The sequence below is a fragment of the Delphinapterus leucas genome, chromosome 10, assembly GCF_059928025.1.
Source record: "Delphinapterus leucas isolate spDelLeu-1000000601 "Yukka" chromosome 10, BTC_Dleu_Yukka2, whole genome shotgun sequence".
NCBI lineage: Eukaryota > Metazoa > Chordata > Mammalia > Artiodactyla > Monodontidae > Delphinapterus > Delphinapterus leucas.
Genome location: NC_143138.1, coordinates 29,762,549 through 29,781,231, shown reverse-complemented (window position 1 = coordinate 29,781,231; position 18,683 = coordinate 29,762,549). Strand labels below are relative to the sequence as shown.

The following is an 18,683-nucleotide window of genomic DNA, read 5'->3' as shown; positions in this document are numbered from 1 at the left end:
TACCTTAGCTAATATTTAGATTGAAGTCACGTGGAAAAGGATTGCGGTTGATCTTTCTATGGACCAACATATGGTCAGGGCCTTCAGTCAAATGAGACAGTTTAATTAGTGATATTTCAAGTAAAATGTTTACATTTTGAAAATTAAACAACTCAGCTTTCAATTTTGACAGTATTTGCTTAATAAAAGTCAACAACATGGTCAGTTTAAGTCAACTTTCACATTTTCCCCCCAACTGTACTGGGCATGAGTGGATGAGAATGGAATGTGGGTCTCCAGCCACATTTCTCTTTGACTCTGGATGAGGCTTGTCCTAAAGCCAGCCCATCCTGCAGAAGAGGGTTGGGTGGGTGCTGCCTGGGAAACCTTCTCTGTCAGTACAGGTGGAATTCCTGAGGCGTCAGAAGCAAATGTTTCTGGTTAGTGGAGTCTGGGAACTAGGGTTTTTGAGCTCTGGTTCTATTAACTCCCATTGGGGCGTCTATACACTCCATTAAACTTGACAGATTTTTGAGCACTGAGCAAGAGGCAGGAGTTGAGTCAGGCTCCACCAGGGTTACAACAATGAAGGCATTCTTGCAATACACTCAGTCTAGGAGGTGAGAAATAAACACACAGTTAACAGGTACACCATGCAGGCAAGGAAACCGTTCTATGAGATATAAAATATTTGAAGATACTTAAAAGCAGGGAAGGTATTGAAATGCAGGATAACAAATTTTAGAAGACAACTTAAAAATGTGTGAGGGGATCTGAGTTTCTTTTAGAGTGTACTTGAGTGTAAAAAAAAAAGAAAAAGAAGACCATTTGTCTACATGGCAGGTGACCGACAACCTATCAGAAAACTAAGGAAAACTCTCCAAGGGAGAAATGGTAGATGGGACTTTTAAGAACAGAAAATTCAACTTTATGTCATATACTCAATTTTAAGTTGTTTCTGGCTACTGTGTAATTTTCCCTTTCCTTGTCCTATATTTTTTAATATTTTAATAAAGTCAGCTAACACATACCTTAAGTTAACACTTGGGGAAATAAAGATCTGGGTATGTCCAGGAAGCAATGCAGTATGGTAAAGAGGCAGAACTGCAGAAGAGAAAATAGCGGAAGTGGAGAAATCAGGAAATGCGAGACTGGAAGTCAAGAGAAACTCCGAGAGGCACAGGCCTCCACTTCTGGCTGCCTCCATCACTTCTCCCTCCAAAGATCCCTAGAACTCTGCGAGGGAGTTCAGACCAATTTCACCTTTATCTTGGAAACCAAGGTGACCCCAGCAAATGAGGGCCCTTGCCGAATGGACATTACAAATAAATTAGCAGTAACCTACACTTCACATTCTAAATCTTACTTTAAAAAAGGTTTTTTCTCTTTAAAAATCTATTTAGCGCATCTACATTAGACAAATTCACCAAACAATCCCTCTACTTATTTTTTGTATTTTACTTTACTGAAGCTATAGGATACAGAAAATAAATATTTCTCTAAGTGATCACGGATAAATGACTACCATGGGTCAGATTTTGTGTTTGAAATCAGGTCTGTGTGACTCCAAAGTGACCAACCTATTATGAGACAGGCATAATTCTGGACTTGAAAAAGTTTGGACTCTGGTAATAGTGAAGTTTCTGACTTTCTTTTGGAGAAAAAGTTTTTTATGAATTATTCTTAGGAGACTAATTGAATTATAAAGTTCAAGAAAATGTTTTGTATTATACAATAAACAAAAGCTTGTTCTGAGTTGAAAACAAAATCTATTATGACCTACAAATGTAGAAGAGATGTAGACTACACTTGGAAAATAAATGTTTTGAAAAAATATTTTTAGTTTCTCAAGTCCCAGTGTGATGCAGGAAAAATAAGGTAGTATTCTCAGACTAGACAAAGAAAAAGAAGATGTTGTTTTCAAACAACATCTTTAGGTTAAAGACCTTTCTTATTATAACTCTTAGAAATGGCTCTGTACCCATACTGTACATATTTCAATGCACATCTGTGGTTTGTTCTTCCAGTGCTTTGACTCTAAAATTAGAAGGCTCCACTTGGAAGAATGCCAAGGTAATCATCGAAAGGGCTAGGGCCTAATGGAGATGGGGACCAGTACAAAAGGCAGCCAGGGAAGAAACCATGGGTGATTTGGGGTAAAATTCAGAAGCCATCTGTTTAATTCTTGGCACAAATGCAATAAAAGTCAAACCAGGGGCTTCCCTGGTGGCACAGTGGTTGAGAGTCCGCCTGCCGATGCAGGGGACACAGGTTCGTGCCCCAGTCGGGGAAGATCCCACATGCCGCGGAGCGGCTGGGCCCGTGAGCAATGGCCGCTGAGGCTGTGCGTCCGGAGCCTGTGCTCCGCAACAGGAGAGGCCACAACAGTGAGAGGCCCGCGTACCAAAAAAAAAAGAAAAGTCAAACCAAATCATAGGATATTTGAAACCAAATGAAAGAAAGGATGAGTCTTGAGTTCAGAAATAGCAAAGAATGTTTCTAAAATATTCTGTATAGTTTGGGGTTTCCGCAGGTATGATGACAAGCATGTTAGAACACAGTAACTGTAATTTATATTTGTTAAGGACATATAATAGATTAAAATTCTACTACTTCAACCATTTATTCACTCAATATATATTTGCTTCATATCTGTTACATGTTAGCCCAAGCATAGGTGCTGTAAGAGATAGGAAGAGAATAATACTAATTTATTGACCATCTAATGTCACCAATATGTTGGACCACTTCATTTATTCCTCGTCACAATCTGCCGACTATCAAGTTATCATGTGTCCAAGGAGAAGCTTGAAAGTGTCAGAGCAGCCTTCAAACCTATGTCTGTCTACACTAAAAGCCCTTACCCTTGCTCCCTGGGTCCCAGCACCTCCCCTACGAGGAGAAACGAATAAGAAAGACACAGTCACTGTTTTAAAGGAGCTTGGACATAAGGACACAAAATAATATCTGGATACAAATAACTATAATATAAGTTTCATAAGAGAGGATTTGAGTCTCAGTAGCATTCATTCCCTCTTGCCTAGGGCTAGAGTTTCAGCTAAGCCTGGAAGGATGAGTAGCACTCACCCAGGCGGAGAGAAAAGTAACTTAAATTCCAAAATTAATTATAAAAATATGATTTCTTGGACCTAAAAAAAAAAGGAACATGAATCAAACAGGATCACTAAAGCAGGTCCTTTGTTGAGAGATGACTCCTCTGTCTTCTTCATATTTCAAGCTCCCTCCCCTTCACACACACACACATTTATTCAATAAATAAATACATAAAATACAAAAATTCTGTTCCTATAGTCCTGAAGTAACATTATATCAAGATTTAACTGATCATTTTGGGAAAATAACCCATGTTTTGCGAAAAAAAAGGAGAATGACAGGCATTTGCCGAGTCATTCATACTTTTGGAGACATAATTCTGAGGAGATTGAATCAGAAGGTGGGGATGAATACTGAGGAGGCCGTGTGCTTCCCCACAAACGAAAGACAGGTGTATGTCTACCAAGGGACACACAGAGAAGTGAAGCAAAGAATATACTCTACTGAAATTTAAAGAGTGCATCCCTACACATTCTACCACCTCTTTCTTTACTTTTGAAAGCAGGGATTCTCAGTTCTGTTTGCTGTTCTATACTGTGAGGTTGTCTTCCTTCATAGACGTTGTCTTTCATATTCACAGAACAGCTTATTTAAAATGTTTAAAATTAAGGTGTGTGCAAAAGGTCATAGGACACATGAAGGACAGTGAACTGGGATAAAAAATGCATGCGATAAAGGCTGAAAAATAAAGAATCTGATGTAATAACCTTAAGCAATGATTCCTACCAAATTTGGTCATGAAATTTGCTTTCCAAATTTTATAATAATTTTGCTAAAAGGCAATATCAGATAACAAAAGTTGGTGTTTATACTGTTATTTGGGGAAATGATGTAACAGCTTTGAAAAAGTCCAGCATTTCTATGATTTCTCTTAAAAAGCAATGAAGCAGAGACATCAATTGCTGACACAGAATAACAGTAGGAAGCTAGTTTTCTGGCGTATTTTCTCAAGCACAGACCTCAAGATAAGCTCCTGAAAAAAAAGTCAGTTTTTAAAGAACAGAGATGAAGCTAAAGAGAAATAGTAAATAAAGAATTTACAGTATTCCAGAGGAATATAAAAGAAGTATCTTACATCCTTTCCTTCATTTCAGGAATTAAAAAAAATTTGAATATGATAAGTGATGTTCAAATATTCAATTAAAAATTATATCTCTATTCCAGAGATATTTTCATATATTTACAAAACTGCTGTTTTCTTCTAAGAAGAAACCTACATTCACTGGAAAAGGTTAGCACATCTCAGAAAGAGTAAGAAAGGATAAAATGTCCTGAAGTAGATAATATCATTTACAATACATTTTATATGCCCAATGATCCTATAACAGTTATTTATAGGCAATGGGAATGTACTGGTTACAAATTTCTGGAAATTTTTAGTGAGATGAAAATTAGTTTGGTGACTTGTCTCCCAAAAGGAGACAGCAATAAACCCCCTTCTGCAATATTCTTTTAAATGTGAAAAGAAATATTGTGAATCTTTTAAGATTCTCTCTTTGTCTTTAACTTTTGCCATTTTAATTATAATGTGTCTTGGTGTGGGTGTCTTTGGTTCATCTTGTTTGGAACTCTTTCTGCTTCCTGGACTTGTCTGTCTGTTCCCTTCACCAGGTTAGGGAAGTTTTCAGCCATTATTTCTTCAAATAGGTTTTCTGTCCCTTTCTCTCTCTCTTCTCCTCTGTGACCCCTATAATGTAAATGTTAGTATGCTTGTAGTTGTCCCAGAGATCTCTTAAACTATCCTCATTTCTTTTTTTTTTTTTATTTTTTTTAAAGATGTTGCTGTGTTGGGTCTTCGTTTCTGTGCGAGGGCTTTCTCTAGTTGTGGCAAGCGGGGACCACTCTTCATCGCGGTGCACGGGCCTCTCACTATCGCGGCCTCTCTTGTTGCGGAGCACAGGCTCCAGACGCGCAGGCTCAGTAGTTGTGGCTCACGGGCCTAGTTGCTCCACGGCATGTGGGATCCTCCCAGAGCAGGGCTCGAACCCGTGTCCCCTGCAATAGCAGGCAGATTCTCAACCACTGCGCCACCAGGGAAGCCTTCCTCATTGGTTTTTATTCTTTTTGCTGTTCTGATTGGGTGATTTCCACTACCCTGTCTTCCAGATTGCTGATCCATTCTTCTGCCTCCTCTAATCTGCTGCTGATTCCCTCTAGTGTATGTTCTCTTTCAGTTATTGTATTCTTCAGCTCTGATTGGGTCTTTTTTCGTATCTTCTATTTGCCTTTTCAAGGTTTCACTGAGTTCATCCATTCTTCTCCCAACTTTGGTGAACATTTTTATGACTATAATTTTGAACTCTTTGTCTGGTAAATTGCTATCTTTGTTTCATTTAGTTCTTTTTCTGAGGTTTTTATCTTTTTCTTTTGTTTGGAAGATATTCCTTTATCTTTTCATTTGCCTAACCCTCTGTGTCTATTTCTATGCATTAAGTAGATCAGCTATATCTCCTGTTCTTGAAACAGCAGGCTTATGTATAAGGTGTTCCGTGGGGCACGGGGTGCAATCCCTCTTGGCCACTAGAGCCAGGTGCTCCTGGGATGTCCCACATGTGTGCTGTGCACATCCTCCTGTGTGGTTGGATTGCAACTGTGCCCTGGCTGGCCTGTGGGCTCTGCTGTGACTGCTGTGGGTTCATGGCATGCAGGGTGCCCCCCCGCCCCCCAGAGGTGGAGCCACTTTGTACAGTTGCCGGGGGCCAGCTGAGGCCACTTGCCAGGTGGGGCAGGGGCCGCTTTGAAGGGGCTGGCTGGGGAGGGTGGGATGGGCAGGGTGGGTTCTCAGGAGAACGCTGGCATGGGGCACATGGTGTTAGCTAGTTGATGGAGAGTGACAGAAATGTTGCCTGCCAGTACTGGGCCAGATGGTGGAAGGAGAGGTAAAAAAAAAAAAAAATGGCATTGGCCAGTGCCTTCAACCCTGGAGAAAATTCCACCAGATCCCTACCCCTCCAGCACTCACCCCCAAATTGTTCAGGGAACCTCCTGCAGCATATGACCCAGGTACCCCTCACATTCTCCTGCCTCTGTGCTGGTACTCAGAGTAAGTGAGTTTGTGTGTGCACCCTTTAAGAGCAGAGTCTCGGTTTCCCATAGCCCTCCAGCTCTCCCAAATGTAGACCCCACTGGTCTTCCAAGCCAGATGTTATGGGAGCTCATCTTCCCTGTGCAGGTCCCCAAGCTGAGGATCCCCACATGGGCTTGGACCCCCTCACTGTGAAGCGGACACCTCTGCAGTTGTGCTATCCCTCCCACATGTGGGTCACCACACTGGGGGTATGGGTTCTGTCTAGACTGCATCTTTGACCCTCCTACCCATCTTAACATGGCATTCTGTTTACATTCTTAGTTGTAGAAAATCTGTTCTGCTAGTCTTCAGGTCATTCTCAGAGATAATCATTCTACTTGTAGTTGTGGTTTTGGTGTGTCCATGGGAGGAGGTGAGCTCAGGATCTTCTTACTCTGCCATATTAATCTGGAACTCCTAAATGTTTCTTTGATAGAGAAAAATGGTGTACACTTTGGGTTTTATTCCTTATAAAATACTAACTTCCTTTATTATTATGCATGTCCATTACTGTACACGTCCACTACTGAACATGTTCTGTGAGACAAAATTCTGTAAGAAAGATATTAAGTTAAATTTATTTTTAAAAAATCAAGAGAAAGAAGATGAGAGTAGATGAAAGATTATGAAGTATATGCTAGGCTGTGGAGATACATGCTTTTTAGTTCACTGTCGTTACCTATAAACTGACTATAAATATAGTCTCCCAAATGACTGCAGGCTTCTAGAATATTAACTCATTGCAAATGTTGACAGTTTAGAAACTTTTGCCTCAAGAATATGAAACAAAATAGAAAAGTGACTTTTTTCCGGTAATTTTTTTTTTACCTTTGAAAGAAAAGATTCTGAATTTGCTTTTTTTGGCAAAAGGGAAGCAAATAAGGGCCATGATGATCAATTACTTGTCCTGTGCCAGTCGTGTACTCTTTTGTTATAGCAACTTATATAATAAGTTTTACTATCTGGTAGGGCAAATATGGCCTTACCTATTTACACTTCGATTAATCTTGATTTCTAATCACACTTATTCTTCAAAAAAATATTTAAGTCATTTCGTTAATTTCCTCCCCACCAAAACCATTGGAATATTCCTTATAATTAATTAAATATATATTAATTTGAAAGTGGTTGGCATTTTCATGATATTAAGCCTTCCCGTATAGGAACATGATATGGCTTTTTCTTTATTTAGATTGTTTTTTAAAAATATGTGTATATGTATATATTTTTATTTTATTTTATTTTATTTTATTTTTTTTTGCGGCCTCTCACTGCTGTGGACTCTCCCGTTGCGGAGCACAGGCTCCGGACGCGCAGGCTCAGCGGCCATGGCTCACGGGCCCAGCCGCTCCGCGGCATGTGGGATCCTCCCGGACCAGGGCACGAACCCGTGTCCCCTGCATCGGCAGGCGGACTCTCAACCATTGCGCCACCAGGGAAGCCCTAAAAATATGTATATTTTTAAATGCTGTAGTTTCCTCCCTCTAGGTCCTGCCCTCAACCTGTCCTCAGTGTCTTTATGTAAGAGAAATACCAGTTAAATAAACAGGAAGGACAGATGGAAATTGGAAAGGAAGACTTAAAAACAGCTTAAGGTATTTGTGGTGGATACAGACTGGGAAAAGCAGAGAATAAGCCTAGAGACTGTCCATGGACAGTGAATACGGGCATTAGGGCTTTAGGGACTGTAGCTGCAGCCTGGCAGGTCGCAGCCCCTTCAATTCTCCCCCTCTAGTCACCAGCTTCTTCCAAACACCTCAGTCATTTCTGAACTTCCAGCTCTGGTTCTTCGGACTTTTCCAGGGGTGGATATGACTTTTTGGCATCTTAAGGATTTAGGATGAATTTTGATGATCAGACACATATTCCTATTGTTGGGAAAAGCGGGTCTCACGCTCAGTCTTTCAGCCCCAACTCAGCTGCGGAAGGGTGGGCCTTGGGCCTGGAACACTTCCTCACCAAGAGACAAAGGGCCCACACAGCCTCTACACAGCCTGTGCCAGGTGCATCACCTTGTGTGGGAATATCTTTCCTTGTTTCAGGGGCAGAGAGTACTCTTCTGTCTCTGCTTAAAGTATGTGCAGAATACGGCACCTGTCCAACCCCACTGTTACATCTGCCCTCCGAGGAAATGGGACAGGGTTCCTTCCACTGCGGTGTGAGAGGGGTGTGCAGTGGCCAATTTCCCTGCGTCGCCCACAGGGAGAGAGACATCCTGGTGATGGGGGACTGACACCCACTCCTGAAGCTGATCTTACTCTCTTTCTTCTCTATGTGAGTTTAGTATTGTTGCATCCAGTGCCTGACAGCATTGTGTTTTCCTTGGCAACTCTGATACCAAGATGCAGTGAGCAGAAGTGTTTAGAGTCCTCCCCTGGGATCGATAACCACTCTGCTTGACACCTATTGAAAATTATAAGCAATAACCTTTCGGAGGTACACTTTGATTAGCAGCTTCAGTCTGATGTTCATAACTACAGACCAAGAATGAAAGGGGCAGCTATAACAACGAATTGAGAAAGATACCAAGGACTACAATAGTGCTCAGAACAGGTTATTAAGATGGACAGAAGACAGAGTCAAGAATCAACAGACTGACCCTCCCCACCCTTCCTTCCATCTGTCAACGCACATATAAAAATATACCGAATCCCACTCAATCATTTAGAGAAAAGATTAATGCCACTATACCAACACAACCAAATAAGATTCTCCTCTAAAAAAATAGTACCCTATGTTATTGGCAGAAATATTTCTTTCATATATTAAAAAGAGATTATCAGTTCCTCTCCTACTAGAATATAAAATGAAGCCTGCTTCATAATTATGATGGTTTTTTTCAAGGAATAAAGGACATAGTCCAATTTATAATAAATAAAAGGTAGAGATATTGATGCAAAAAGACAACAATGGGTAAACAGTAACAGGTAAAATCGATTTAGATCTAGAAATACCCTTTCTTTATAAACTCTGCATAGTAATTCTAAATTTTTGGATTGCGTTCTCTGGAGAGATGCCGACCTGGCTTGAATACCTTTATCTCATTATTTTCTAAAGAGGGAAAAAGATTATCCAAATGCCTGAATAATTCTCCAACAGAACACTCAGAGAAAAGAACTGTGTCTGAATGAAAAATGTAGAGAATGAGCAAAGCAGATTAACTGTGCTACACTGGGGTGAGATAGTGAAAGACTTAATAAAATGAGACCTGCCAGAGCAGGACCGATCTCTAAGCTTGTAAATAATCTACAGCTATCAGAGGTATCTCCTTCCACCTGCTGAAGCTAGGCAATAAATGAAGACAGAATGACTTCACACAAAATCTCCTGGGTTACGGTGTCATAAGACACACCTCAGGTATTATATAGGCAGAAAATAATGGAAGGAATGTAGCCTCCCGGGAAACCTCTCGGGGCCAGATATCAACCACTCAAGTTTCACCCTTGTCTTTGTGCCTGGATTAGCGGATTGGAAAGTAACCAGTTGTGAGCTCCAAGATGACACCATCTTGGTCATTAAGGCCAAGGGGAAAAGAAGACAAGAAAATTATATATTTGGAGTGGGTTTCCAATGAAATCTCCTGCATTTATAAACACTTTCTTAGGTAATCTACATAGATTCTGCAAGGTCAATGGATGAGAAGTAGTTTGTGAAAAGCTCTGGCATAATTTAATGTCTTCTGAGTTTATTCCAGGATTTTTAAAATCTGGGCTAGCAGGGGAAAATGAGGCTATGTAAGAAATTTCCTGTATCGTATGCCGGAGCCTCCAAAATCTCCAAATTAGGTTCATATTGTCCGGCTAGCAATGGGAATGGAGAGAATTTTTTAAAACAAAATAACTTTTCTCCATTCATAACTTCATTGTAGTGACCTTGGCTCTGCTACTGATCTCTTTCTTCAATATTTTGGTCGATATGTGGCATAAGGGCCAAGGCTCTACCACAGACACAACTTTGGCTAATCAGCCATCGAGCCCTGGCAGGCTGCAGAGGGGTAGCAAGAGTGAGCTTCTTCAGTTAGCTGGAGGGACTCAGGTCTTTCGTACGCCATGATGGAATCCTCCAAGGATGTTGCTATGGGTTATCTAGATGGTACTGGGACACATCCAAGCGGATAAAAGTTGAATACGTTATAACATGGGTAAGAGATGACTACAGAGAAGATTTCAAGAATAAATGAAAATGTTTAAATGCAACGAAGTAAAACTGATGAACTAATTAAAATAATGCAAACAACATGGAATTTGCCTAGAACATCATCACAGGATCTGAGCCTCATTTATCACTCTGCTAGTTTTTATGCTTGTTTATAATTATGAGCAGAGATGAAATCTTTTCTCACCAGTGCATGGTGAGTGTAGCCATTAAGTTAGTGTGACCAGGTAATAGCATCTGGTCACTTGACAGTGTTGGTCTGTCCCCAGGCAGGATTGCTGCTAAATCAGAACACAGTGGTGTCAAGAAACGTTATTGCTTGGCTCTGAGTAAATTTTCTCTTTTATCCAAAATCACACAATCAGTGAGTGACAGGATTGAAAGTCATAAATCAAATTTCTGACTTTTATCCAGTGAAAATTTTGTAGTGTGTCTTTTATGATCCACAAATCATGACTTTATGTAAGATAGGAATTGTTTCTATGCAGGTGCATTTCTGTTAACTAACCTGATTCCTTGTAAATTAACAGAAAAAAATTTACTAATTTTTCCCTTAAATAAATGTGCAATAAAACTGAATGGCCACTAAAAACCAAAAACAATACACACATGCAAAAAAAAAACAACACAAAAACAAACAAGTGTGCTGTATATGCTACCCTAAATTAACACAAGAAGGTGAAAAGGGCCAAATGCAACCAGTTTAAAAATTTAAATGCATTTTTATTTGTTTTTGTTTGTTTTTAAGTTCGAATGACCTTCTGCTGGTGGGTAGATACTCACAGTGGGAATCCTAAATTAGAAAAGAAAATTGCTTGAAAACACAGTCTAAATAGGACCCAAATGTTAATGCCTGTGAGAATTCTGTGAGAACACAGTGAGGCCAGACCTGCAGTCTCTAACTCAAACCAGCTCTTCCTCTAGATATGTGTTTTCTAACGCCTAACCATCTTCAAGTCCTTGCTCAATATCACCTTTCCAGGAAGGCCAACTCTGATCCAACTATTTAAACCTACCACTTTCCCCCCATTTCTGGCACCCTTGATCCTCCCTAATCTGCTCTGTTTTCTTTTTCACATAGCATTTATCAACATCAAATATTTTTGGAATTTACTTATGTAAACAAACAAACAAGCAAGAACAACAAACAGCAATAATAAGGAACCCTGAGCAGAAAGGAGAATCTGATTTCCAGAATTACCACATTATATTATTTTAAATGTCCAGCTTTAAATTGGACAAAATTTAAAAATTGTAAGACACATGACAAAAAATATGAAATATGACATGCAACAAGAACACATAGACCACACAGGGAAAAGGCACTCAATACAAACTATCCCTGAAGAAACTCAGATATTGGATTTACTAAAGAAACACTTATAAATCAGATACTTTAAATATATTCAAATAATTAATCATGTCTAAAGAACTAAATAGAGAATATAGGTAAGGAGATAGAAATGATAAATAATAAAGATTAGAACAGAAATAAATGAAATAGAGAACAGAAAATCAATAGAAAGAATAAGATCAAACAAATCAATAAAATCAACAGTTCTTTGAAAACAAAATTGATAACCCGTTAGCTACACTGACCAAGAGAAAAAGAAAGAGGACATAAATTACTAAAATTAAGAATGAGGGAGATGTTTTCCTAGTGAGCTTACAGAAATAAAGAAGATTATGGGGAAAACTAGGAACAGTTGTATGCCAACAAGTTAAATAACCTACATGAAATGGATAAACTCCTAAAAAGACACAAACTCCAAAACTGACTCAAGAAGAAATATATAGTTCTCACTTCAGCAGCACACATACTAAAATTGCAAAGATACAGGGAAGATTAACATGGCCCCTGTGCAAGGATGACACTAAAATTTGTGAAGCATTCCATATTTTTCTGGCGATGTAATGTACAGCATTGTGACTATAGTTAATAATACTGTACTATATATTTGTAAGTTGGTAAGATAGTAGATCTTAAAAGTTCTCATCACAAGAAAAAAACTGTAACTATGTGTGGTGATGGATGCTATCTAAATTTATTGTGGTAACCATTTCACAATATATACATATATCAAATCATTATGTTGTACATCAAAAACTAATAGGATATTGTATGTCAATTATATCTCAATTTTAAAAAAAGAAGAAATAGATAATCTGGACAGACCTGTAACAAGTAGAGAGATTGAATTAATCAAAAACTTCTCAAAAAAGAAAATTTCTGGACCAGATCACTTCACTGGTGAATTCTACCATATGGTTACAGAAGAATTAACATCAATCCTTCACAAACTCTTCCAAAAAATAAAAGAGGAGGGAAATACTTCTGAAGTCATTCTATAAAGTCAAAATTATTCTGATACCAAAACCAGACAAAGTTATCACAAGAAAGAAAACTATAAATCAATATATCTTATTAATATAGATGCAAAATTCCTCAACAAAGTACTAACAAACTGAATCCAGCAACGTATATAAAGTCATATGTTTTATATGAATTATACACCATAACTAAAAATTTATCTCAGGAATGCAAGGAGGTTCAACACCTGAAAATCAACTAACTTAAAACATCAACATACAAAATATAACATTATACTAAGTGAAAGAAGCCAGATACAAAAGACCAAGTATTCAACAGCAGCTTTTGCCCTCAGACTTATTTTATAAGGAAGTTGGGCAAAGTGTCCGGGATGGGCTCTAGCAGTGAGTATTGAGGCTAGAGAGATGCTGAGTTAGAAGTTCACTAAAAGCGTCTTCAAAGAAGGAAAAGGTAATCTTGTAATAGAAAAGAGCATAAGAGGGACTTCCCCGGTGGTCCAGCTGTTAAGACTCCGCGCTCCCAATGCAGAGGGCCCAGGTTCAATCCCTGGTCAGGGAACTAGATCCTGCATGCTGGAACTAAGACCAGGTGCAGCCAAATAAATTAACTTTAAAAAAAAAAAAAAAAGAAAAGAAAAGAGCAAAAGAATGGGAGAAATGCCATACTCAGTCCAATTCTTATTTCATGCACTTTAATGTCCTTCCTTTGACAGGATCCTTTGTATGGGCACATGGCTATCTCCCTTGATATCAACCTCCAAAGCTCTGTGGCCTTCACTCACAATATCTAAATTCTTGAGCTACTATATCTTATGCTTCGATTGATCTGAACTGCTTCTGTATAAGCAGGGAAAAAACGTTTGATCTTTTATAAACTGAAAGCGCTGATATACTATAGCCAGTACACGGGTACTACTACTTGAAGGAGAATTGTTCTGTCAGAGGAGAACAATAGGTTCTAAAAATAAACAAGAATATAGAAAAAGGGGAAAAGTTTTGTCTTCCTCCACTAGAACTGTGTTCAAGAGTTCAACATTCAAGCACAGTAGAAATTTCAATTAATGTAAGGCTTCTGTTGTGGCCTTTGGGTCAGATAGGCTCCCCATATTACCCCAACCATCCCCATCACTACCTTTTTATTTCTTAAAGACCAGGAATTTGGAGAACCCTATGTCAGGAGCAGACTCTGGTAAGATAGAGCATGTGATGATCAAGAACACATTCCCTTTGTCATTTGTAGACACGCAGGCAGGCGCATTTCCATTAGCTTTGTAGATGTAAGCTCCATAAAGGCAAGTCATCTCTTACATCCACCAGTGTATCTCCAGAATCTAACTTGTTAGCACTGTTTGTACTCAATGATTCTAATGCTCACCATTTCTGTGAAATACAACCTAGCATCTGGTGATTCACACTCAGGCTCAGAGAAAGTATGGCTTCAATATCCATGTTGGCCAAGCCAATTTGATTTTTGGTTTAACTCAATAAGAAGCAGTCAAAATAAATTGAAAAATCCAATAAAATACGTTCAGCAATCACGAAGGAGAGGAGGGATAATTGTTCATTGGCATCACAGTCTTTTGTCTTACTATTATATTGTGTTCTTCCAAGAAAACCAAGTCATTTATTATTTTTTTACATCAGAATATACAATTTGACATATTAAAGGGTTTTTTTGAAAAAAAAATCTACTCCCAAACAGGTCAATTTATGCTGAATAAACTAGTGGAAACTTCTCCATTCAAGCTTATTTCTGCTGTTTAAAACTGACGATAACTGATGAGCCCAAATCTGGACCAAAAAGGGCAAGGTAGCAATCTCTACCTGCAGTTCTAACCCACTCAACCTCTAAAAACTGTAACTTTGAAAATAATTCCTTTGGTGGTGTAGCCTTACCTGACATCCATATCCCATTAATACAGTTAAGCAGTACATGGAATATGCACCACATTACTTTTATAAAATCTGGAAAACCCTGAATTCCAAAACTACGACTTGTAGTTCAACTGAGGCAAGGGGCTAAGAGATTAGAAGAAAAACCCTGTGCATTATACACTTATGTTTAAATAGGGAATTTAGGCAAGTCACGATCTCTGTTTCATCATTTGGAAAATAAGGGAGTTGGTCCAGGTGACTTCTAAAATCCTTGACAGTAATTAAATTCTAGGATCCTACCTGATCAATTTATATCCTGAAGCACATAACAAATGATGTTCAATTTGGACTACTTTGAAATTCTATTAAATTATGGGCATTTAACTTTGCCCATAATGTGTGACAAGCACACATTATTAGATATCTCTTCAATAATGCAATTTAATTCAGTTTTAGTACCTGCTGTGCCAAACACAGATGATATGCCTTCCACAATGGTCCTGTGGATATTGGGATGAGAGAGGACAAATGCAAATGTCCAAAATGCAACCTTAAAAAGAAAAACATATGTCAAAACATACAACCTTCTTTGAACGTGAACAAAAGCATACATAGTATTAGCCAGAAACATTTAAAAGAAACGAGAAATTTAAACTAAACTTAAAATCATGTTAGTAAAGAGTATCTTCGAAAACAACTAGATTTTATGAACAAAAGAGATGTTACATATCTCTAAGGGGTCAAATTTATGATTTTATTCTGCCACTATAGTTTCACAATATTGTCTATATAGAGTAAACTATTTTCACTAAAAAAAATGGGAAAAGCAGCGTGTTTTATTGTACTAATATACAACATAAAATATTATATAAGCACATATTAGAAATTTAGGAGCAACAAATTATGACACTTAAGAATGTTAGTCCAAAACAAAGGCATTTTTCAAGATGTAATTCCTTGAAATACAAATAAATTAGCAAATCATATATTCTGCAAATGAAACATGGGAATTTTAAATAAGTCCCAGAAACTATACCTAAAATCTTATCAACTAAATTATGAAAGTACTTATATCAAAACTAGGGTCCTTTCATACCCTATTGAAAAAGGGTACTTGCAAGTTTATAGGGTATTACTGAACATAGTATGTTTGCAAGTTCTCACTATAGACCAAACAAAATTATTTCATATCTTTCCTCATTGTGGTATTATAAGATAAAATTACACTGCTAAACATCAAAGACATACAGATGGCTAACAGGCACATGAAGAGATGCTCAATATCTCTAATTACTTGAGAAATGCAAATCAAAACCACAATGAAGTATCACCTCACACCTGTCAGAATGGCTATCATCAAAAAGTCTACAGATTACAAATGTTGGTGAGGATGTGGAGAAAACGGAACTCTTGTGCACTGTTGCTGGGAATGTAAATTGGTGCAGCCACTATGGAAAACATTATGGAGGTTCCTTAAAAAAACTAAAAATAGGGGGCTTCCCTGGTGGCGCAGTAGTTGAGAGTCCGACTGCCGATGCAGGGGACACGGGTTCGTGCCCCGGTCCGGGAAGGTCCCACATGCCGCGAAGCGGCTGGGCCCGTGAGCCATGGCCGCTGAGCCTATGCGTCCGGAGCCTGTGCTCCGCAACAGGAGAGGCCACAACAGTGAGAGGCCCATGTACCGCAAAAAAAAAAAAAAAAAAAGCAAAACTAAAAATAGAACTACCATATGATCCAGCAATTTTATTCCTGGGTATATATCCAGAAAAAATGAAAATACTAATTCAAAAAAAAATACATGTACCCCAGCGTTCACAGCAGCACTACTTATAGTAGCCAAGACACGGAAGCAACTCAAGTGTCCATCAACAGATGATCGGATCAAGAAGATGTGGTACATATATACAATGGAATACTACTCAGCCACGAAAAAGAACGAAATACTGCCATTTGCAGCAATGTGGATGGACCCAGAGAATAGTATGCTTAGTGAAATAAGTCAGACAGAAAAAGGCAAATATTGTATACCACTTACATGTGGAATCTAAAAAATAATACAAATGAATGTACATGCAAAACAGAAACAGTCTCACAGATATAGAAAACAAAATTGTGGTTAACAAAAGGAGAGAGAAGCGGGGAAGGATAAATTAGGAGTATGGGATTAACAGATACAAACTACTATGTATAAGATAGATAAGCAACAAGGATGTACTTGTACAGCACAGGAAATTATACTCATTATCTTGTAATAACCTATAATGAAGTATAAGCTGAAAAAATACTGAATCACTATGCTGTACACCTGAAACTAACACAATAGAGTAAATAAACTATACTTCAATTAAAAAAATTAATTTTCCATTAATTCAGGTAGATATTTTTGCTTCTATTTTTAGGTTACACATGAAAGGAAACGTATCAAATCATCAAGAGAAGATTGGGTTCCCTTTCATCTGCTTTCTGTAAACACATATTGTGAAAGAAATTTCATCTTAGGAAAACCAATCCTGAAAAGACTCAGACAACACTGTGTCACTTAAGTTTTTCTGTCTCTTGTGAGGGACTGTTAAACACCTTTAAATGATCCCAATACTCCCCTCTGTGGTCAAAAGAGGAAGAACAACGGTCTGAAAGGAAGTGCTTGGACAAAGCCAAATTCAGTACTACTCATTGTTTTCCCCTTTGTGACAGTAAACTGATACTGTGGGCATAAACATGGTGCCGTTTACATAAACAAAGTGAATGGGAGAACTGAGGCCTCTATCCCAAGATCCACTTTCTGTGGCATTTTCCAGATTAGGAAAGGCTTACCCTAGAGATCAACTAGTTCATTTTTACAGAGGAAACATGCTCAGACAGCTCTCTTCAACATGTCTCCCCACGTGGGCCCCTTCTATACTCTCTATAGATGGAAGTGCTGAATTATTGGATTTAATTAATAAGCACTCCATACTCAATCCATCATTTTTTTTAACTTACTTTATTGAAGCTTAGTTGATTTATAACGTGTTAATTTCTGCTCTACAGCAAAGTGATTTAGTTTTATATATATATATATATTCTTTATCATATTCTTTTCCATTATGGTTTATTACAGGATATTGAATATAGTTCCCTGTGATATACAGTAGGACCTCGTTATTTAAAGACTCAAGAGTTCATGTTGGGGAAAAATATACCTTAGTGATAGTACATAGATTTTTCAGTTACACAAAAGAGGGGTTTAGAGTTTTACGTGGTTAATTAGAGTTTTAGAGATTCACTAAAATTGGGTAATACCTTATTTTAAAGCAAACTCAAGGAATTCAGTTAAACTATAAATGGTTGTGCAATGGTGTTAGTTACTATGTTTGATGCCTCTTAACAAATCTCTCTTCTAAAAATCTATATTATATTCTACTTAAAATTTTTTAATTAAAAAATTACTCTTTTAAAAAGAAAAGAAAGGCATATAAAAGAGTAACCAATAAATGCTGTGGGAATTGAGAGTGAGGTGGGGAAGCCACTACTGAAAGTGTTTAGAAAGAGCTTCAGAGAAGCAGATTAAAAAGGTAAAATGTCAGCTTTGAGGTTCATTTGGAAAAGTTTTCTTAAAAAGTACATTTGGCAGCCACGAATTTCTTGGGACTTGGAAATGGTTTTCCCATAGAAATAATTTCATAAATCATGGTTAATATCTTGGGCCAGTCCACCAAAGTTCACCTAGACTTTGGTCTCATAACAGGGCTTCCTGGTGCCTTGTACCAAGCCTGTCTGAAGCCTGAGCTCTGAGTTCTGTAGTCCTAGAGACAGAGCACAGAGTAAAAGAGAAGAGAATGATCTAGGCACCAGGAAAGCACAGGCCCCTGGCAGGGCTTCTGGCAGCTCTCCTGGCCGCCTTGGAGATCACAGAAGCCAGGACAGCAGTGGCCACTCCCACCCTTGGGCATTTGAGAGGTCAAGTTTTGGAAGCCAAGGCAGTTCATTATTAGTGGGCCATTGAAAGAAATGACTGATTGAAACCATGGTGTTACTTTTTATAAGAAAAGAAAGCTAACATTTATTGAGCCAGGGACTGTTAGCCACTTTCCACTTCTTAAAAATATAATCCTCATAGTATCCTATGAGGTAGATAACATTCATGCTATTTTACAGATAAGGACACTGAGGGTCACAGTTA

At 38.2% G+C, this 18,683-nt stretch overlaps 1 protein-coding gene and 1 non-coding gene across 2 annotated transcripts in view; one reads left to right on the top strand and one right to left on the bottom strand.

Moving 5' to 3' along the window:
* The window catches only part of CYP39A1 (cytochrome P450 family 39 subfamily A member 1), a 74,098-nt gene that overhangs the window by 31,916 nt on the left and 23,499 nt on the right, over positions 1-18,683 (bottom strand). Inside the window, exon 7 of the mRNA XM_022582055.2 lies at positions 14,981-15,071. Coding sequence (XP_022437763.1) covers positions 14,981-15,071 — 91 coding nt within the window. The remainder of the gene's footprint in view (positions 1-14,980; positions 15,072-18,683) is intronic.
* On the top strand, positions 12,112-12,218 carry LOC115801790 (U6 spliceosomal RNA). The gene has a single exon (XR_004022136.1). It is a non-coding gene; the product is annotated as a U6 spliceosomal RNA (small nuclear RNA).